General features: G+C 48.0%; 7 protein-coding genes across 7 annotated transcripts; 3 read left to right on the top strand and 4 right to left on the bottom strand.

Moving 5' to 3' along the window:
- Nucleotides 1-306: 306 nt before the first annotated feature.
- B0J16DRAFT_170764 (uncharacterized protein) lies at nt 307-2,457 on the bottom strand. The gene is made up of 6 exons (XM_046122414.1): nt 2,159-2,457; nt 2,015-2,110; nt 1,323-1,961; nt 995-1,247; nt 774-915; nt 307-724 (listed from the first exon to the last, which is right to left on the bottom strand). The coding sequence occupies exons 1-6, from the start codon at nt 2,330-2,332 to the stop codon at nt 421-423; spliced, it is 1,608 nt and encodes a 535-aa protein (XP_045980006.1). The 5' UTR covers nt 2,333-2,457; the 3' UTR covers nt 307-420.
- A 347-nt stretch (nt 2,458-2,804) lies between these two features.
- B0J16DRAFT_346903 (HotDog domain-containing protein) lies at nt 2,805-3,599 on the bottom strand. The gene is made up of 2 exons (XM_046128504.1): nt 3,322-3,599; nt 2,805-3,271 (listed from the first exon to the last, which is right to left on the bottom strand). Exons 1-2 carry the CDS (start codon nt 3,439-3,441, stop codon nt 2,861-2,863), a joined length of 531 nt encoding a protein of 176 aa, XP_045980007.1. The 5' UTR covers nt 3,442-3,599; the 3' UTR covers nt 2,805-2,860.
- Nucleotides 3,600-3,771: 172 nt separating this feature from the next.
- On the top strand, nt 3,772-9,070 carry B0J16DRAFT_417097 (Pex12 amino terminal region-domain-containing protein). The gene is made up of 6 exons (XM_046133655.1): nt 3,772-5,062; nt 5,897-5,960; nt 6,012-6,226; nt 6,285-6,730; nt 6,783-7,387; nt 7,439-9,070. The coding sequence occupies exons 1-6, from the start codon at nt 3,862-3,864 to the stop codon at nt 8,889-8,891; spliced, it is 3,984 nt and encodes a 1,327-aa protein (XP_045980008.1). The 5' UTR covers nt 3,772-3,861; the 3' UTR covers nt 8,892-9,070.
- Nucleotides 9,071-10,583, bottom strand: B0J16DRAFT_417098 (Metallo-dependent phosphatase-like protein). The gene is made up of 3 exons (XM_046133656.1): nt 9,748-10,583; nt 9,615-9,696; nt 9,071-9,560 (listed from the first exon to the last, which is right to left on the bottom strand). Exons 1-3 carry the CDS (start codon nt 10,266-10,268, stop codon nt 9,192-9,194), a joined length of 972 nt encoding a protein of 323 aa, XP_045980009.1. The 5' UTR covers nt 10,269-10,583; the 3' UTR covers nt 9,071-9,191.
- A 465-nt stretch (nt 10,584-11,048) lies between these two features.
- Nucleotides 11,049-14,123, top strand: B0J16DRAFT_346911 (calcium-activated chloride channel-domain-containing protein). Its single transcript, XM_046128505.1, has 8 exons — nt 11,049-11,401; nt 11,452-11,489; nt 11,542-12,431; nt 12,483-12,591; nt 12,640-13,080; nt 13,134-13,680; nt 13,736-13,802; nt 13,860-14,123. The coding sequence occupies exons 1-8, from the start codon at nt 11,340-11,342 to the stop codon at nt 13,920-13,922; spliced, it is 2,217 nt and encodes a 738-aa protein (XP_045980010.1). The 5' UTR covers nt 11,049-11,339; the 3' UTR covers nt 13,923-14,123.
- A 1,642-nt stretch (nt 14,124-15,765) lies between these two features.
- B0J16DRAFT_171055 (uncharacterized protein) lies at nt 15,766-18,879 on the top strand. The gene is made up of 5 exons (XM_046122416.1): nt 15,766-16,202; nt 16,295-17,598; nt 17,651-17,741; nt 17,801-18,478; nt 18,533-18,879. The coding sequence occupies exons 1-5, from the start codon at nt 15,986-15,988 to the stop codon at nt 18,823-18,825; spliced, it is 2,583 nt and encodes an 860-aa protein (XP_045980011.1). The 5' UTR covers nt 15,766-15,985; the 3' UTR covers nt 18,826-18,879.
- Nucleotides 18,880-20,332: 1,453 nt separating this feature from the next.
- On the bottom strand, nt 20,333-20,819 carry B0J16DRAFT_346915 (uncharacterized protein). The gene has a single exon (XM_046128506.1). The coding sequence runs from the start codon at nt 20,673-20,675 to the stop codon at nt 20,508-20,510; it is 168 nt and encodes a 55-aa protein (XP_045980012.1). The 5' UTR covers nt 20,676-20,819; the 3' UTR covers nt 20,333-20,507.
- Nucleotides 20,820-21,714: the final 895 nt, after the last annotated feature.

A 21,714-nucleotide genomic window follows, 5' to 3' on the forward strand; every position in this document is an offset into this window, starting at 1 on the left:
TCAAGGGGAAACAGCAAATCAAGGTATTTTGTTTCCCTTGATATGCTTGGGAATATGTTTTTCCCTTGTCACATACTCGTCATCCCAGCGCCCTTGCTGTGGTTCACTCGGGTCCTAGTTCGCTCAGTACGGGAGTTGCACTTCATAAGTTGTTATCAACTGGTCTCCGAATCAGCTCAAGTCGTTGGATAGGTTCACAATTTCTATATCACCACCACCTTGGGGGCCACCATGATCCAGTACTGTGTCCGTAAGACTATCCTGTGTCTTACTTCGAATATGCAAGTACAACACTCATGTAACATGCGAAACTGGTAACAAAAACATGCCCAACCCGCAAAATACTAGATTATGAGCAATCAAGCTTCAATAAAATCCCTGAAAACACCATCTGCTCCCGGCTTGAGTACATCTGCGGCATTAGTTCAAAGCTTGATCGTTTGCCAAACTATCTTCCAAGGGAAGACTTGCATCTTGAATGAGATCTGACAGCTCCGCTGCCACTGCTAAACCTGTCATTTCATCATCTTCCTCTTCTTCTTCATCATCCTCGCCACTGTATGGCATATCCCCTTCTGGGTCAGTCTCAGAGTCGTAGATGAGTGCGCCATACGGCAGGAAGAAGTCGTTGGGTAGTAAGTCGTCCTCCATGCTTGCGACTTGCTCAAGTGTAGCACCCTTCCAAAAAGCCGTGGGTCCGGCAGGACCGTGAACGTCGTAGTCACTGAGGATATTGTTAGCTTCTTATCATCCGATATTTTGTGAGCCCGTACCGATCAAACCAGTTTCCTACAATGCCACGAGCGGAACGGACACCGCCGATCTGGATACCTTCACTGCGCCAGCGCTCGATACCGTGGAAAACCGAGAATGTTGTCCATCTCACTTCGCCTTCTTTCGTTAAGCGTGCGGTACCTTTGACGCCGAATGCGTCGTGTTAGTTGTGGCTGTATACTTCTCAAATGCATCGCTGATAGTGTGTAAATCTTCTTACCTCGGATGTCAGAATTTGCATTGTTATCAAATGAATCGTCCAAGGAACGAGACACGCCTTGGAAGTGGACAACAGGCAGATCTTTTCCATCTTCTGGCCCCGGTTCCTCTATAGACGTAACATGAATTCGCATCATAATGAGACGAGTCGCTTCCCCCACGTCTAGTGTATGTCGTGGTGCATCAGGAGCGATGAGATCACGATCACCAAAGTTGAAGGCGAAGAAGTCACTGTAGTCAAGGAAGCAAACAATCTGGAACCTTATCTGTTAGCCCGAGTACCTCAAAACGATTGCTTGACACGATAATATCATTGGGGGCCAACGAACGCGGTACCATGTGCCTGTGACGCCATAAGGGTCCCTGGCCTCGAGTGAGGTTATGTCGCGAGGTGGGGGAGCCATGAAACTGTTGGCAAATGAACCCGAAAACGGACTGTCCCAAACCTCGCCGAATATGCGTGCCACTAGGCGTCTTGAGCCGATGTTGTGTCCTAGAACGATTAGGATGGCCTCAACCTTTTCCCAATCAACATTGAATGATCCATCGTTCATGAAGGGTCCCCAGCCCGTTCTTTCGGTATATTGGCGTAGATCGTAAACCTTTGAGCAAGCGAAAGGATAGGTCCTAGTTGAACGAAGACGGCCAACGTTGAGAATCGGTTTTGAGTATAAGCAGTGAAGATGAGCGCTCTTTTGTTGAAGAGCACGGTGAGCATTATCAGTTGAAGTTGGTGCAGAAGTGCCATCTCGGTTGACTTGGCGAGCATCAGCTCGCAGACGATTGAAGAGCGACGAGCCTTGCAGAAATGTCTCTACTGTTTCGTTCTTAGTGAAAAGGCCTTGAAGACGAGCCGCATTCCGCGATGGGGCCTGGGTTTGAGAAAAGGTGGTTGTGTCGTCTGAAGAAGGAGAAGCATTCTTGAGTAAACGAATGACAGTATCGTGAACAAAATCAAGTTGCGATTTCTATGCGCTTATCAGTATAAGTCGTGGTTGATTTGGAGTGAGATTCATCTTACCTGCATGTACACTTCTTCACTGGTACATATTCTCTCGAGTTTGACCAAATTTCGAATCTCTTTCTCGTAGTCCAACTTGGAGTCAGTTGGTTCATCCTGACTCATTAGCATTCTCCCATTATTTCTTGCAGGGAGTCTTCATACCAGTTGATTTAGATAGACATCGCGATAGAGCTTATTGGAGTTTGTGATACTCTTGAAGGCGGAACAGACGCGGGGCAGTCGCATCAAGTCGGCCGGTTCAACCCATTGCAGTATATGATGTAGGATCTCGGTCGGGAGCTGCAGAATCGGTTGACCAGAAGGCGGTTCGTCCATTCTTTGATCTTGGACTCTTGTTATGATATGATAAGAGTTGTATTTGATAGGGTTGAGGTGACTCAAATGAGGCTGCTATTTATTGTAATGACGATATAGAAGGCCGACGGGAAGCTTAATAACGGTAGGTACGCTTTAGGATGTACCTGCTGCACGCACTGCGGCACTGAGACGGCGTCGGAGTTAAGCTTATGTGGGGATAATTCCCGCTCAGAACGCCGCCTACCCTATATCATCCAAGAGAAGATCGATAAGTGTCAAATAAAGTATGAATGAACGAACGTTGTATGAATATATCTACTATAGTTAAGGTCTCTTTCCTCTCATGAGTTATCTGTAGCGGTCATTCCAGGAGAAGAGTGACTCATGAAAGTAGTCAATCTATTTGTTTTACCCATACGCGGTAAGTAACTTAATACGTATCCGTTGGCAACGGCACAGAAATAAGCAAACGATATAAATTCTAAACAATCGATGTCTAAACTCTTGTCGCTATCATCTAAACTCCCCCCAATCAACGTGTTCCCTTTAAATCTTAGCCAAGTCGGCATCAATATTAACTTTGCCATGTTCAGCGGTCGCGAGCAGTAGGTTATCCTTTCTCCTCCTCATGGAACCATGCAGAGACGCCAGTTTCCGCCCAATTTGAGTAATTGAACATTCAATGAGCACTTCAGTTCCAACAGGAACCGGTCGCATATATGTAACGTTGAGTGTTCGGCTTACACCCAGATGCTGCCAGAAACCAGGCTTATTCACCAGAGCAATAGGTAACGTTGTGCACCAGTCAAAGAGAGTAGCAGCGCAACCACCGTGGAGGTTTTGTAGACGGTTGCAATTGTCGGGCTGGACTGTGTATGAGAATACACAAGATGGGTGAGGCCCTTCGACGTTACTGGAGACAAGTTCAAGGTGAGGAATGAGGGTGTTCATCCAGTCCTGAATCAATGTTAGAAAGTCGATGCATAGTTGTAGATGGAGACAATTACCCCTTGCTTGGAATGCCCACTTTCATCGCGTGTGAGTTGAAGCCATGCTCTGACCTTTTCCTCAGGACTGCCCTCCTCTATGGCCTTGTGGAAATTATCTATGGCTTTGGATTGTGACATGTTGTATCCAGGGGATGTGTAAACACAAGCAGGTAATCGTAAGCAAAGATGGTAAGCAATATAATACCTAGCCAACACGATAGATCAATATGAAATCAAATTGAGGAGACAAGTTAATCAAGGTCTATTGTTGTTACAGAAGAATACCTCGGTTCATTGCAATGTTGCTTGTTATTACCCAATTCAGTTAACCCAGCGCAACTACCCCAGAAGCCAGAAGACAAGCCGAGGCAGTGGGCAGTTCGGAGAACCAATCCGACGTCACAAGCGGCAATCCGCCCGTTATCGCAATAATCTGGGGTCGCTAACAATTTCAACTCCACTCTAGATCGGCCTCCTTCTTCAACTTCCGTCCCTTATTCACCTATCTTTGCATTTATCGCCATCAATTGTAATTCGTAATCCATCTAATCCGTGACAATGGAGTTTGTTACCGCCCTCAGGGGTACCTTCGATGAGCAGAAGCCTTCGCTCTTCGAAGTTCTCTCCGAGCAACAGCTTAACGCCCTTCTTCCGCCGACTCTCCGTTATCTCCTCACTATCGCGACGCATCGACACCCACGATATCTTCTAAGAATACTGAACTCCTTCGATGAGATATATGCGGGAGTTATGCTGCTCGTTGAGCGGCATTATTTGCGCACAAGAGGTGGCTCATTCACAGAGCACTTCTATGGCCTCAAGCGCGAAAAGGGCCTCCATGCTGAGGTTCCGCGCGCGAGCATGTCATCGCCCGCTATCGTGCGCGAGACTCTAAAACTCACAACTAAGGACGTCTGGAAGAATCTGCTCATTATCGTGGGCATCCCTTATCTGAAGCGAAAGCTGGACGAGAGCTACGAGGTGAATGCGCCAAGGGCGCTTCTGGGCGCGGCATACACGCGAATGCCAGACAACCCGACGCTTCGCGATCGATTCCTATACTACTACCGATGGTTCTTGAGGAACATATACCCCAGCGTTAATGCTGGTTATTACTTTGCAATGCTTGCTTTCAACGTGGCGTACCTGTTTGATGGAAGCAAATATCACAGCCCTCTCATGTGGCTAATAGGAACACGTATACGAAGAATGTCAGGAGCGGACTACCAGGCGATTGAAGCCTTGACGCAAACACCCAAGACAGGACACACACCGGGTTGGCGATCGCTGTTGAATCCCCGTGAAATGGGTCCTCGCGTTTTGTCAAGCTTGTCCATTTTGCTACCAACAAGTATTTTCGCGCTCAAATTTTTGGAATGGTGGTATCAGTCAGATTTCGCAAAGCAACTTTCGCGAAAAGCGACAGAGACTGTTGATTTGCCCCCGCCCGTGATATCGGCAGATGGCAAGGGAGGATCTGATAAGAAGAAGACAGAAAAGAAAGAAGAGTCGAATGAAGAGGGAGATGCAACCCCTTCGGCTGAGAATGCGCCCATCGCCACTCCCTCGCTTCTTCCTGTCTATACTGTTCCCTTTCCCAGCGATTCATCATTGTGCCCCATTTGTGTCGATGAGATCGTTACTCCCACAGCGTGCCAGACCGGTGTCGTTTATTGCTACACGTGTATCCACAAATGGATCGAGGGTCAGCATCAGAAGCAGGAGGATTTTATGGAGACGCGCGAGGGCAAATGGGAGAGTGGCCAAGGGAGATGCGCAGTCACAGGAAGAAGGGTTCTAGGAGGAACTGAAGGCCTGAGGCGAATAATGGTATAGAGAAAACGACATTTACTGTACAATACTTACTGCATGCGTCACACAAGGAGATTGTTTCTCGAAATCGGCGCGCAATTTTCGATACCCAGGGTGGTCTTGGATGTCTCACCCTTTATATTTAATTCAACCAACATGACCACTTTCTCGATGCGGGATGCTATCATAATTGAATCTCTCGGCTTCGGAATGCATTCGTGTCTCCCTGTTTCATCAAACGTCTGCTGTACCTGCATCGACACGCTATCGTCAACGCCAACCGCTCGGTGACTCACCTTAATTTCCGCCGCATTGAGGCGATTCAGAAGCCAGCCACACTCTGGGATAGAGGGTGATATCAATGGAATGTATAAGATGGCGCATAGAGAGGTCGACCACTGCTTCTCTGTGGCAATCTGCGACATGGTCACGGATACAATGGCGAGCTAATGCAAAGCATTGCATTCTCTTCACCAGACCCTTCACAATACTATTGGTTTAGCCAACATCCTCGTGGTGTCTCAGAATAGCGTCAAGACTGTCTACCGTGAGATCGCATGCTTTCAGTCGCTTTCCAACCACTACTGAATTCCATATGCGGGTGGTGTTCGCCGTGTCAGGCAATAGACCGCAAAAGAATTAAAAGATGCTCTGCTGCCCGCGGTTGTTCAAGATGAAACGACTCATTCTCTTCTATCAACTTTAAAACTTTTGTTCTCATCTCGTATCATTGTCTCTGCGTGATACACGATGGCTTACTCACTGACTACCTCCTTCATAGGAGAATCTCTACTCTCTGGTTTCGACTGGTTCAATGGCACAGACCTTTCCAATGGATTCGTACAGTGAGATTGTCCATCGAGAGTCAATATGACTTGATACTGACAACAGCATAGATATCAAGATCGGAGAGGTGCCTTCGTGAATGGGTTATACTCTGTCGATCCATTCACTGAAAATATCCGACTAAGGCCTGAGTCTCGTACCATTTACGAGTTGGATGAAGGTCGACCAAGTGTTCGACTCGAAAGCAAAGACTCCTACCAATATGGCTTGTTCATTGCAGACTTCGCACACATGCCCATTTCTCAATGTGGTACCTGGCCAGCCTGTAAGTGTCGATCAATGTTGCGCTCTGCATTGGAAATTTAGACTAACTTAATATGCAGTCTGGGCCTATGGAAGCAGAGAGTGGCCGACAGATGGCGAGGTAGATATCCTAGAGGGTGCCAACCTCGCCTACACCAACATTATGTCCGCACACACGGCTGAAGGCTGTATGCTAGACCCCGCGGACTCAAATCTCTACTCTGGCATTCTTCGCGATGCAGACTGTGGTGTTGGGACAGACAATGTCAGTTGTGGTTTCAACCCTCCTGAAAGTGATACTTCTTCCTACGGCGATGGCTTCAACGCTGTCGGCGGAGGAGTGTATGCTATGGAGTGGGACTCAGAATACATCTCGATCTGGCACTTCCCACGAGGAGCAATCCCCGCTGATATTGTGGCCAAGCGACCTGATCCTAAGAAATGGGGATTGCCTCAAAGTCTGTTTGGTGGTTCCAAGTGCAACGTCAATGACTACTTCAGAGACATGAGACTTGTTCTTAACATTGTAAGTGATACCCGTTATATTCTGGTAGTGACTTACTGACCGGTATGACTAGAACTTCTGCGGCGACTATGGTGAAGGTACCTGGGCCAGCTCTGAGGTTTGCCGTAATCTTGCCCCAACCTGTCGTGAATATGTGGCAAAGAACCCTACTGCATTCGAGGAAGCATATTTTGATGTTAGCTACATTGATGTCTACACTCGTCTTGGAGGAGACGTTCCACCTGTTGTTCCATCATCCACACCGTCCACGGACGTTATCGTCCCTGGACCGTCCAGCATTAACACCCCAGTGTCAGGAAGCCCTATGTTCCCAACGGCATCTTTCTCCAACAACACATTCACTACTAGTTCCATGCGCAAGGAACAGGCTACTCAGTCAGAGGAGCCCACGACGACCACTACACTGACAGGCATCTCATCTGTCTTTGTTACTATTCCTGGTTCTGGCACCGATAGTCCTACTGTCAGCCCTCTCCCCGTCGCTACTGGTGGTCGATCTATCAACCCACCCAATGTTGATGATTATTCATACCTTGGCTGCTTTGGATCGCAGACTGGTTTCCAGACCTTCAACTTGGCTACGGATAGCGATAACATGACCATCGAGCGGTGTATTGATGCTTGCAATGGCCTTACTTACATTGGTCTCTTTGAAGGGTAAGTTTTGTTTGAACAGGTTGCAAATGATAATAACTAACATCCTTACAGAACCTGTTATTGCGCCTCTGTGCTCGACGGTGACACTCGTGCTGTCCGCAACGAGACCTCATGTAATCGTCCCTGCCCTGGTAACGATGGTCAGTTCTGCGGTGGTATGGTCACTCAGAATACTAGATCCGGATACAGGCGAAGTATTTTACTTCGTCAAGATGCGCCCAGCAACATTCTTTTGACGGTCTATGCCGATATCTCTGACGCTGGACAACCCGAAGTTCCTCCTGCTATGGGACCTGGCTCTGATAGTCCTTCCGCTGGTAATGGCGCTGGCCAGGGTGGTAACCAAGGGAGCAACCAGGAGGGCAGCTCCGGTGACAGTCAAGATGGCTCAGAGTCCGATGAACCAGCTGACTCGACTGCCTCGGACAACATTAACGGCGGATCAGTTGCTGGATCAGCTTCACCAACAGTGCCAGGTAGCCAAGAGAGCTCGAACGAACAGGGTGGCTCGGACGACCAAGATGACACCAACGAGGATGAAGATGGTTCAGCTGCACAAACCGGATCAGACGAACAGGATGGTACAGACGCTGAGGGAGACTATATTCCCGCACCTACGAACATCAGGGTAGTTGTTGGCTCCGATGCTACTGATATTGACGAAGTCCTTGAGGCTGTTGCGGCTACAAACACTGCTGTTGCCGCAGCCATTGACGCAGAAATTTCTCCTGTCGCGATTATTGGCACTGCGTCTGACGGTTCAGCTCTCGAGGCTACTCGGGCTCTTGCTGATGCTAATCGAGAACCTATTACAAGCACTATCACATACTTTACTGTCATGCCATCGAACCCCGGATCGCTTGTTCCCCAGGAAGACATTGTCACTATGTCCTACGAGCAGTGCGATTACTGCGAGACTCCTGAGCTGATCAAGCCGCCTATGGAGACCAAGGTTGTCGAGTGTGATGGTTGCGGACCCAATGGTGAAGACACCATTACGTTGACTGTCCCCATCTCTGTCACTATCACTGTCACTGGTGCAAACACAGACCAAGCACATCAGACCGGAAATGCTGCTGCTGCGGGTGTCACACCTTATGGAGGCAATCCAGCACAACCGCCCCATAACTCCACCGTTGCTCCTGTGGTGCCGAACGGTATGGGAGGCGGTGCGGAAGACGGAGAGTCTGATGAGGTTACAACTGTTGTGATTACATACCTCACAACTCAACTAGTCACATACGGTTCCTCTACAGACTCGGTCTCTACCGTGACAAGGACTGCTCGACGAACAGTCGTTCTCACAATCTCTAACGTCGATGTACAGATGAGCATCCTTCCTGTGCCATCTCCTGGACAGCCAAACACTCCAGTCACTCTTGCTACACCAACTCCTGGCGCACCCAGTGAACCAATCGCTGTCTCCGCAGCACCGTCGAGAAGAGATGATGTGTTTGTGTACTTTGCTATCGTAGCGATGGTGATTCTGGCACTAACGCTATAAGGGGACTGAGGTGTTGGTTTGAGACGAAAAGATTCATTTAATTCTTTCTTCTTACAAGGATTTAATAATGGGAACATATGATACACAAAAACATAGACATAGCCGGTAGGGGCTTGGTTGGCTTTTCTTTCCTATGTATGGTCGAGATTTCCTTTGTCTTTTGACGACATATCAAAGCTTAATATGAATAATATCACGATGTCATAGTTAAACAAGTTTTCTCTATCTTCCAGCGATGTCATCTAATAGTTAAGAAACAGATACGTTTGCATGACCATATTCGTATATAAAAGATGGTGTTCAAATCTCAACGACAACGGCCCTGCTCTTAGCCTTACCCGAGTTTCCATGCATCTGAGCAGCATTAACCATCATGCTACCATTATTGCTTCCGGGACCTGACATCAGCCATTTCCACGCAATACTATGGAGGCCTTGAGCAAGGAAGCGCAAATAATCAAGCCAGGCCTCATTGGGGATGAAATCTAGAATAGGACCACGACGAGGTCGTGACATGATACGCTCATATGTTTGTTGGAAGTTATCGAAAAAGACGGATTCTTTACCATATGCATAGTGGACGTGACCGAAGACGTGAAGACGGGGCTTTACGCGCCAGACTTCGCGAAGAAGGTTGCTGTCGCCCAGACCAAGGTCGAGATGATGTTTCTAGGTCTGTGTAAATAGAAAGACTTGCAACAACATGGTTATTATTAATCTTACCGGAGGACAATGGGTGATGAGGATATCGGTTTGAGGTGGCACCTTGCTTAACCAGGGATGATCCTCTGGAGCATATTGGAAACTGGAAGCATGATATTAGTTTACTATTCCAACGAAGTAAAATGATACTTACGCAAACTCTTTGGGACCAATGGACGGAATGTCAGGCACGCCGAAGATATTGACTGTTCGACCCTTGACCTTTTGCACAGTCAAACCACTCTCAAGATAAATGAGACCGTCCATGTTAGGTTTAGCACCTGATCGCACATCCACCTCAGGACGACTCTTCTTGTCAAACCAGCTATCATGATTACCAGCAACGACGATCTTGATGGGATGAGACTGATCCTTGAGCCAGTCGAGTTGCTTCTGGATATCCTCTACTGTGCCTGAGTCTGTGAGATCGCCTGCATGGATGAGAATATCACCCCTGGGAATGTCGACTTTGAGATCATGCGTGTCAGAGATACAGACGACGCGAATAGCGGGTTTATCGCGAGGCGGAAGGAAAGGGCGACCGCGAAGAATGAGCACGATGTGATAGAATAAATAGGCGATGTATGTTAGAGGTGATGAGATGAAATGGTCGATGAGAGTCATGGGCTCCCATTGATTGCGGCGACGAAGGCCGACCAAGGAGAGGAGGCCCATGGTATAGAGCGCGTCGAGCAAGATGAGATCCGGGATTCAATTGACAATTCGGGAATTGGATGCCTTCTGGGCCGGTGGGGAGCTTCGTGGGCGTGGCTGACTGCGACTGAAGCTATACTGAAGCTCGATGTGAGAACGAGATGGTTGGATTGGATGTTAGTGGAGTGAGTGGGCGGTCATGACGAAAGCAGTGATGAGAGCTTCTTCCACTATAATCGGCCCCACAGTGACGCTAACTTGACAGCAACCATCCATGACCTTGAGTTAACGTATCATGTTCTAGGAGAATAATATCATAGATAGCCGAGATCTACGGCTATAAGTATGACTATTTGGAATTGATTGAATTGTTTTATTTAATCAATGTTTTGTTTGTATTGGCTCCTAGATCTGCAGTTATGGCAAATTGATCACTCATGATCCATCACCTCTGGTTTGGCATGTGAAAGCCACCCACGACACCTTTACTTCAACCTTTACCTTCAACCGTATCAACAGTGTTGAGCTTGAGCTTGAGCTTAACAGCGCAGATGTAATTTGACATGAACACTAAACCTAACCTCTATCAGTATACACAGCTTAGTACCTATATATCGTTATGATACGGATAGATATACGCTCAATTATTGATGAGAATACGAATTAAGATGTCATGGCAGTTCCAAGCACAGACCATGCCCTTGACCAAGATGGGACAAGTTGGTGACGTCACTCACTAAAACTCCCCCACTAGAGCAACTGAGACTGGTAGCTCCTGCTGTCAAGTCAAGCTGAAGCTCCCCTCAGCTGGTATGGTACTGTATGGTCTCTGTCAATAGCTGGAGCCCAGAGCTGCAGCTAAAGCTTGTTTCTCCAACATCCATTTCAGTATCAATCGTCATCGACCCAACCTAATTGGACTGCTTAATACATTTATCCCTGTTTTACCGTCTTTGTCTCGCTACAATGTCGTTCTGGTCCTCTATCCTCGTGACTAACTTTTCCTCTCTATGGTTCATGATTTTTGCAATTCCTCTCCTTCTTTAATCCTAGTAGATCATCTACCACCTGCACGATCAAGCTCTGCTAAACATGTCCAACCTAAAGGACCTGTACGGCCAATCTGGCGACAAGTCCCAGACCAGTAACTTTGGGTGAGCACCGAACAACTTCCAAACTCAATCATCAACTCTAACGGATACAGCGTCGACTTTGTCATTCACTACAAGGTCCCTTCCTCAGGTAAAAGCATGGCATTCAACTTCAGAAGCTCCTACGTCTAACTTCGCGACAGAACGCGCCGAAGCTGAAGCCGGCTTCGTCCAGCTCATTCAAGCCCTCACCACTGTCGGCCTAGCCACTGAAGTCCGTCACGGCGAAAGCGAATCCCTTCTTGTCTTCGTCAAAGTCGCCTCTCCCGATCTCTTCGCGAAACAAGTCTACCGTGCTCGTCTCGGAGACTGGCTCCATGGCGTCCGAGTCTCGGCTCCCCATAGTGATGTTAACCAAGCCCTCCAAGATGAGCCTGTTGTCGAGTCTGAGCGACTGCGCTTGATTTACCTTATGATCACCAAGCCTCGCGATGAAGGTGGCGCCGGAATCACAACCTCCAACTCGAACTGGAAATACGTCGATTCAGTGTTTCCCCTGCACAGTCACAACTTCAACAAGAAATGGATTAAGAAATGGAGCAGCAAGTCGACTCTAGAGCAGGCCGATATCGACGAGATTCGAGATAAGTTTGGCGAGAGCGTTGCCTTCTACTTCGCTTTCCTACGATCTTACTTCCGCTGGCTCGTCTTTCCTGCCGGTTTCGGTTTTGTTGCGTGGCTTCTGCTTGGTCAATTCTCATTCATCTATGCCTTGCTCTGCGGCCTCTGGTCTGTTGTCTTTTTCGAGTACTGGAAGAAGAAGGAGATCGATTTGGCTGTGCAGTGGGGTGTTCGTGGAGTGTCCACCATTCAACAGGCAAGACCTGAATACCAATGGGACCACGAAGCTGAGGACCCTGTCACTGGGGAAGTCGTCAAGGTTTACGAACCTATGAAGCGCATCAAAACCCAATTGCTCCAGATCCCCTTTGCACTGGCCTGTGTCATTGCTTTGGGCACCCTGATCGTAACCTGCAACTCTCTTGAGGTCTTCATCAATGAAGTCTACAATGGCCCCGGCAAACAGTATTTGGTAAGAATTATTGATGAGTATCCTGAAATAGCACTGCTAACACTCTCCCAGGCGTTCTTACCCACTGTTTTCCTCGTTCTTGGTACTCCCACTATCTCCGGTGTGCTTATGAGAGCTGCTGAGAAATTGAACTCTATGGAGAACTATGCCACTGTTGACGGTATGTGCTCACTTACATCTCAACTATGACTCAGGCTAACATCAACAGCTCACAATGCTGCTCTTATTCAGAAGCAGTTTGTCCTCAACTTTATGACCTCATACATGGCTCTTTTCTTCACAGCTTTCGTTTATATTCCTTTTGGACACCTCTTGGTTCCTTTCCTCGAGTTCTGGAGAAAGACTGCCCAAGTTGTCACTTTCAGTGACAAGCCATTGCCAACAAGAGATTTCCAGATCAACCCGGCTCGAATCAGCAACCAGATGTTCTATTTCACCGTTACAGCCCAGGTTGTCAACTTTGTCACGGAAGTTGTTGTTCCATATGTCAAGCGAGAGGCATTTGAGAAGGCCAAGGCGCTCAAGTCAAAGCCCAATGTGCAGGATGACCACGAAGAGGAGGCCGCATTTCTCGAGCGTGTGCGTAAGGAGTGCACCCTCGAGGAGTACGATATCTCGGGAGACTACCGCGAGATGGTGATGCAATTCGGTAAGCTGGCGTTGGCAAATATTCGTGTAACCAAATATCTGACTATTGCATAGGTTACGTCGCCATGTTCTCAGTCGCTTGGCCATTGGCAGCTTTCTGTTATCTTGTGAACAACTGGATTGAGTTGAGATCTGATGCTCTCAAGATCGCCATCAGCAGCCGACGACCAATTCCTTGGCGAACAGATTCGATCGGCCCCTGGTTGACTGCTCTCAGTTTCCTCTCATGGCTCGGAAGCATTACTAGCGCTGCTATTGTGTACTTGTGCAGCGGTGCACGAGGTCATGGTTCTCACGGCACCCCGTCCCCTCTGAAGGCTTGGGGACTGCTTCTGAGTATTCTCTTTGCCGAGCACTTCTATTTGATTGTCCAGCTCGCAGTGCGATATGTACTCAGCAAGGTTGACAGCCCTGGTGTTCAGAAGGAGCGCAAGGAGAGATTCATGATGAAGAGAAAGCTTCTCGAAGAAAACATTGGCCAGGGTGCATCTGAGAAAGCTTCTGTTCCAGGTATCGATCATAGTGAAAAGATCACTCGTGCCGCTCTAGAGGAGGAGGCCCGCCAAACATCTATCCGAGGTCACGGAACGCCAGAAGAGATGTGAGTAGAATCGAACCGCTTATGATAGTTTGTGGTTTACTGATATCCGATACAGATTCTGGCAACGTCAACGAGGCATGAACGAGACTATCGATGTTGGGCGCAGGATGATTGAGCAGCAGGTAAGCCGTCATATGTCCATGTTATAGGATAGAGAGCTCTCACTAACAGTATTTCAGAAGCTTGCTACCCAGAAGAATGGGCAGAGCAAGTCTCCCATTCCAAGCATGAAGGCTTCTTAAGCCTAAGTATGATTGACGACGGGCAAAACAGATCGTGGTAATGTTGCAGGAAACAAGCAAGATGGACTGGCTGGTAAAGGATGATCATAGCATACGAACGGTTACGAGCTTATGATTGGCTGGAATGCTTTGTTGGTATCTATAAACGAAGTGCTTTTGCTTTGAATTCTAAAGTTATTTAAGATTATGTCATATTGACTCTTAATATGTGATGATCGACTCTTTCTTACTTGAAGGACGGATGAAGATGTAAATAGGCAGACACGTGCCAGGAAACGCCTCGACTAGGCAGTCGCGACAAAGGCTGTAAGGGAGTGGCCAAGGCACGTGTGTCACTGCAACAGGGCGGAGGAGGCTGTGCTGTGATATCATGATCGCTGGAACAGCGCGAGACCTTCGATATGATATGAAGAATTGAAAGAGTCTGAGGCGAAGTCTTCCACCTTTTTAAAGATTAACTCATGATTGCCTTATCTCAAACTTTCATGCGGCTTAGTTGTCGATGATTGATCAAAGTGATCTCCTGTCGACTAATAGCGACAACGAGAATCCAGGTGCCATAATATTGAACCAGTTCTTGTGAGACAAAAAGATCAAGTCTGTGTCAGCACTGTCTTTCTCGATGAAAATGAGCCCTAAGTTTCGGATACTCTCCTTTGTCTTATCGCGACATCAGCATGCTTTAGGGTAACCTCCAGCCTGTGGAACATGGAACTAGGGGTCGTTGATATCTTATATATGTCCTTCTAGCTCTGAATTGAGATTTAGTTTTGTCCAGAGCCTTGGAACTTATTGATACTCCATAAGATCAGCGCTGTCACGTCTCGTTCGGATCTACAGTCTGTGACCTAGGCTACCCCATGATTGTCGTTATCCACCTTATGATGTTTCCGATGCAAGGACCTGATCTGTATCATGTACAGTATCCATTGAGAGAGGAATGTAAGAAGAAGGACGACAGGAGATAGAACCTCGGTTGTTTCATTCTTGTGCAACTCACCGTAACTATACGGTACTCGGTGATGCTGTATGCCCGTTCGCAAGTCGAGACTAATCCGTCGTAGTGATCGATGGACAACAGAACAGACTCACCCAGCTCTGACAAATCTCAAATCAAAAAGAGTTCTCGGTCGAAACCCTCTCTCCTGACTAGTCCTGTTTCTAATGTTGCTCATGTCCTTTACCGAGAACATCGACCGAAGCTTTTGATTAACCGTCCACTTTATAAGGAAAGTAGAAGTATAATCGCTGCATGAGGCCATGACACTTGAGAGACAGCCCCCCAATCCCGTTGCGCATATCCGCCAACGTGGGCAACGGCAAGTGGAGCATCTCCGCCTTTTTATCATGTTGAAAGGATTCACCCCCTTGTTCGTAAACTGACGCTAGTTGTAACCAAGCTGTTTCTGTAAGTTAGGACCTCTTGACTTGAACTTGCCCATGACCGAACTGTTTCGAGAACCCATCCATGATAACCTCTTAATGCTCGGGCGACCCCTAACTGTAGCTAGAGGCTCAGGAATGGCGCCATGGATCTGTCAATCCTCACCGGTGTCCGGCTCCCGGTCAGCCAATCGTGTAGTACAGGCGCTCGCATGCTGCAGCAACAAAGGACAGGAGTGATAGGCCGGGTTAGGCCAGACTCAGTCTAGGACTACTGCACCGCTGTCGATTTCGGCCCTCAGCTCGTGTGCTAGTCTGCCCTGGTGAGTGCCCAGCTACAGTACAGTACAGGCCAGGCAAGGCCATGTCATAGGAAAGATGAAATATCCCCTTCCCTTGTTGGTTCCTTTCATTTCTTGTTCTTGTTTCTCTTTCATTTCATATTTAACTTGGTCCCCAATATTCGCTTGAATTTCTTGCCCAATTCTGCCCTGTCGTGTGATGATCCCCCTCCTCAGCTCTTAACGTTACCCCCCATCTTTGACCCTTTACAAGCAAGTCCCCTCATATTGACTTACACGCCCACATCGTTTTCCCTTTATCGACCGTCTGCCACCACACAATTCTGTTTTGAGCGTTCATTTGATTGTGCACCAGTCTCAAGACTTATCAGGTCCATCATGGATGATGTTATCGATCTTGTTATCGCGCCTTTTCGAGATATCGTCGAAAAAGGACGAGAGGCGTTAGAAAATGCGGGCGATGATAAAGCGATGCTGAAGGCGTCCCAGAGCCTGATCAAGGAAGGCGAGCGTGCACTGAAGAAAATTGAACCATTATGTCGAAAGCACCTGGACGAGTACGGTTCCAACTTCCTCGATGCCCTCAAGGAAAGCGGTAAGCTTCCATTCCATTTCTTTAGGGCCAGCTTATCGCTCGTCGCTCTCGAATGTCAGATTGACCTTGACTAACCATCGTGGCCCACGCAGATGAGATCGCTGCTTTTCGGACCGAGTTAAACGAGCTGCTATGGGAATTCGACGATTATATAGAATTGGATGATTTTGAGGCAGAAAAGTTTAGCGAACTACAAGCCTTGTCGCGCAAAGCTGCCCCAAAGATATACGATATCCTCATGCGCCTAAAACTCGAGGTTCCGATTGATCATGACAGCCGCTCCATCATGACTCGAATGTCTGGACCACAGTCGCGACCTATATCTCCTGATGCTCCTCCGATCCCACCGATATATCCTTTTTCCGATATGCGAAAAGATATGCCAAGAAGTGCTTCTTCACTCGCTTCGGAAAGCCGCTCTAGCAACGATCCCCCAACGGTAGAAGCAGCCACTGCTGAGCTGCGACGCATGATGCAGTCACGATCAGGTCCGGATGAAGGGTTATACGCTGAATCCCCAGGAGCCAGTCATACGCCGCAGTCTGCACTTACACCCATCGAGCCACCTCCGAGACCGCCATCGGGCAATCCGTGGGACTTCAAGACTTCGCCGACACCCCGTGACAACCACTTTTCAGACGACTTCTCCTTCGAAAGAAGACAGCCCGTGGCCCCAATCGAGTCACCCATTGAACCGATTTCACCACCTTTGAGTCCAGATCAAGGCAGAGAGATGCGCCCGCGCCCACTTAAGATGGCTGTGGATCGCTCATCTCAGTACAGCAACGATTCCCAGGTCAGCTCGGTAGGGATGGATTCGACGACATATGAACGGACATACAGCGTCTTCCCGACACCTCGTGGGCGTTATTCAGGCCATAACTCTATTTTGTCCACGTCCATACCTGAAGATGTCGTATCAGAAAGATCCAGCACCGGCTACATGTCGCAGCTCTCTCCCGTTCCCAGAACTGTACCTCCTCGATCGCACTCGCTCCCTCAATCTCGTCCTGAATCTGTTGAAACTAACCCTGGGTCTGTCTTCGACTCAGGCAGAGCAGACGGAGCAACCACCCCTCTCACAGATAACCGCGAGGTTGCTGACGGTAGCCCAACTTTGGGTACTGTAGAAATGAGCCATCTTCAGATTAAACAACTCCCAGTGAACAACTATCAGGGAATGCTTGAGCCAGTCCGACCTGCTGCGGTGCCAGAAGTAGACAATCTTCCCATTCCTGTGGAATCTGAGGTTGTGACTCCTGAGCACCCACCGAATCCATTTGCCATCGACTGCAAGCTCAGCCCACAAAGTTCATTCTATATGCACAAAGGCTTTTGTGATGGCGCAAAAGAAATACTCAACGGGGGAGCTGGCGTTCGAAAGACTGTAAAAGCAGTATGTTACCTCCGTTCTTCACGTCCAACTTATTACTGACGGATCGATCCAGGGATTTGCTTCTGTTGCGACAGTTGCGAAATGTGTCAAGTGCCAATTTGAACTCGACTTTAACGAAATTGACCTGGATGTCAACAAAGCAGGTAAGTTCAGGAACATGCCACAAAACCAAGGGTTCTATGATATGCTGACAATCCCCTAGAACGTGGCAATTTCATTAAGAATGGAATTGGCTATAGACTTCGCTTCCTCCAAAAATCGCATTTGCCAACGCGCAGGTCAGACGATGTCATGTATGGCTGTGTGTTCTGTGTGCATCAGGGAAAGACGCTTCATGCGAGCGACGCAACGGTCTTCACCAGCCAGAAGGCCCTGTTCGCCCACTTGGCCCGTCATCCTCGCCCTCTGCCGGCTGTGCCTGGTTTCACGGTGATCGAGAGAACCGAGGTTCCCATCGACTACAAGAATGATTATGATCTTCACTTCAAGTCACCGGTTGAAGCACACCCACTTCTCGAGAAGGCTTCCGAGATATTTTATTGTCCAACGGCTACCAGCAAAGAAGCAGCTCGCCGCATGTACGGCCAACGATTGCTGTATGACAGGACTCCTGCACTCGAACTTGTATTAAATGCCAGGATCGTAGGGCTTTATTGGCCACCGAAATACCTAGGCGAGTGGGCTATGGGGTTCCACGACGGCATTCAAGCCAGTGTTCCCACCGAGATTCTGAGGCTGGATGCGCCGCCTTCCGATCAAGTCAAGATAGATGGAACAAGCCCGGTGCAAGCTACCGCAAGGTGGAAGTTCAACCACAAGGACAAGATCAAAGGAGACTGGCTCAAGTTCGAGAAGGACGAAATCATAACCAACATCAGCTGTAAGTCCAGGCGATGACCTATCCACATATGAAGTTCAATCTAACCGTGAACAGGGCCTTACCAAGAGTTTTGGTGCTGGTCAGGTACGAATGCCAAGGGCAAAACAGGAATCTTCCCTCAGGCGTTTATTGACATCGCAACACTGCGGGATTTTGGCAAGACAGGCTCAGACAGAGCGAGCATTGTTAGCAACGAGCGAAACAAGTCAATGTCTGTCTTGTCTCGGTTCTCGTCCCGCAAAACAAGCCGCGTGGGAAGACCCGGCAGTATAGCTGGCTCGATTAGCAGTAATGAGATTCCGGCACTGCCAACAGCAATCCCCAACGGGACAAACGGACGCGAGTAACAGAAGTTGAGAGTCCGATCGTAGGAAGTAATGGTGTATGACGAAGCTGGATATATTGGTTGTATGGGATGGCGTAGACGGCGTATAGAACAGATACCCAGAGATACCTAGTATTCTCTTGTTTTTCTTTGTATTCTTTTGTATGATCCGTTTTGGTAGTTAGCATTACGCAGCCACTTATTTTCTAGATCAACTATGAAATCTGCTGTGCTCCTGTTGTGATGACTGTATGGCTGTGTTGTACGCCTAACAACCTTCGCTACTGAACAATTCATGTCCAAACCGGGGTCTGACCTGAGTCAATTGACGTCGTCGAACCAGAGATCTTGTTTCCTTGGTGTTGTACTGACTTGACGTTCAATGCATCACTTTTGTAAGTGTTGTCTAGAAATAGCTTCATAACCTAGCGAGTCTGGTCTGATATCGTATCGGAGCCGCTGGTTGCTACGCGATGCGGCTATTCTGATAGCTGTTGAAGGCTTGCTGATCATTGAAAGCCAATGAGCGAGGGTCTTGTTAGCGACCTGTGTTGGAATAGGTCAAAGTGGTGAATTAAGCGCCCACGATATCCGCCCTGTTACTCAGCCGCCGCCAAGGCTCATGTTGATATTCATTTGTAGGCTCGAGACGAACAAAGCAGACGTAACGATGACACAAAGATCAGATCGGGTGAGTTCTGTCTCAAATCGGAAGAGTTGAGTCCAATAACGTAGATGGCGTTGTGTGGAAGGTGGAAGGAAGCCCAGTCTTGAAGTCCAAGTCTTGAGGCTCTAGAATTAGTTTGCTCCTTCCGCACACACTGCATCTCGAATCGGGCAAGCACGAAGATCTCCAGGGCAGCTGCAGTCCAGCTCCACTAAAGAAAAGCAGGTACCACCTGAGCGACACTTGCCTATCCACCAGATCCATAGATGGTTTGTTTCAATTCTAGGGACATCTCGCTAAGCCAGTTAGATTCGGAGAAGATGGAAGAGAAAGGAGAATAGGGTGAGGACCAGGCCCATCAAAACACGTTAGACGCTAACGTAACTCATATTCTGCCGTCCTCAATGCGTAACATCGCCATCGTTCTTGGCTTGTTGGTAATTGCAAGGTCGCAACAAAGTCTCTTGAAGAAAATCTGCAGATTTCTTCGCTTCTTTGTCCAGTTTTCGACCGCTCAGAAGGGATGAAACAATGAAGCCGTGCTGTGCATATCAGTTAATCATTACTCTTTACAATAAGCTGAGCAATGTGCAAGGTTGATCGTGGGCCTTGCATAAGATCTTCTTCCGAGATCGACATGGCAATTCCGTCGGTAAAGGCTTTGTAAAGAATTATTCAAATTTCAACCCAACCATGCGATAGTTACCGCTGTCACCACAGAACAACACTTCTTCCGATGTTACCCAAGCAGTGGTAGCGGTGCTTTTTACAGGAGTCCGAGCGGCGAACGTAGAGCAAGGGTCAGTCTCAGTTGGGAGGTCGCCAGCTGGATATAGTAACTTTGTCCTTTACCTCCGACAATCACGGACCCGACAAAGGCGTTTATTATCTGAACAAGCTTAGCTCTGGACGGATCCATGTTCCGATTGGGGCACAAGTGACACCGTGCTTCCAAGTTTCTTCGCTTTGTGCACGGATTGAGGTCAAAGGCTTCGATAATCAAAGGACTGAGAGAAGACAAGGAGAAGCGCCAACAGTCAAAGGTGAGCGGCTACAGCGGACATATGATAAACTCCGAGAGACAAAGATGTTGTACAGAACATAATCCAATTGAAGAAGAAAAGAGGATGAACCCGAGGTTGTGCAGAGGCAATATAAGTCAGGAGCACGAGTAATGCCTTTAGGGCTGTCAAACAAAGATGCATAAAAGAAGATGGGATGAGATGATCCTGAGGTGCGGTGTCAAGATCAAGATCTGCAGTACTTATGTACGTATATGTAACTACAATGAAATCGTATTGTGCTGCGCTGTACCATACCGTAGTATTGGGTTCTTGGACGGAGTGACGGAAAAGAATAGCAGCAATGGAAGTCTAGCGCATAATATTGCACTCATATGATGAAACGCTATACCCTGGTTAAGTAGCCATGACAGCACAACAACGCAACAGTAGAACAGAAATAGTTGGGTCCAACAAGAAGAAAGAAAGAAAAAATAAACTATCGGTCTGCAAGGATTCTCCGTTCAACTTTGCTCAGTATATGGAGACAAAAACATGGTCTGTAGATCTGGAGATTTTGTTTATTATCTACATGATTCACTCTCGAGGTTCAGGTGAATAAATTTGGAGTCCAGTCTACCTAGATCTGAGTTGAACCAGTATCAGGTCAAGCACGTGCAGTAGATAAGGTCGAGCATGCCCTGAGACTAGGGACTGACTAGGGACTAGATGCGCTGTAAAAAAAGGCCCCACAGCGGTTACCCATCCCATAACACACTAAAGTCCGTATAGCGTCAGGGGTAAGGCCGGCAGTTTTCAGGTTCTTTCCCGTCATTCTGGGTCCTGACTTGACTTGAAACACCAAGCGCCCCATCACAACTCATGGAAGATCGACTCAGCGCCAGTCGCATCTCGACCTTTCAGCCGCCCTCTCACCAATCAGCTGCTGCCATCATGGTCCCATCAAATCTTGGCTGGGTACCCGGAGGTATCATGCTGCATTGGTGTACCCCTAGATATCACGTCCTCGCTATTCTGGGTCGTGCGTGGTCTTGGTTGCGGTCATGGACCATCAAGCCCTGAGGAAACACTCTATTCAAGGCAGCCCAGGCCGGTGGAGTCTGCTCTGATCTGTTCTCGGTGTGGGTTTAGACAAAGAGGCATCCACATGTCTATCTATGGATCAAAAACTTCTTCTTCCCTTCTCTTTAGTACTTGTTTGTTCGTTCGTTTTGTTTGTATA

The sequence above is a fragment of the Fusarium flagelliforme genome (genome assembly GCF_020744385.1).
Source record: "Fusarium flagelliforme strain FIESC 12 MPI-CAGE-AA-0113 chromosome Unknown B0J16scaffold_6, whole genome shotgun sequence".
Taxonomy (NCBI): domain Eukaryota; kingdom Fungi; phylum Ascomycota; class Sordariomycetes; order Hypocreales; family Nectriaceae; genus Fusarium; species Fusarium flagelliforme.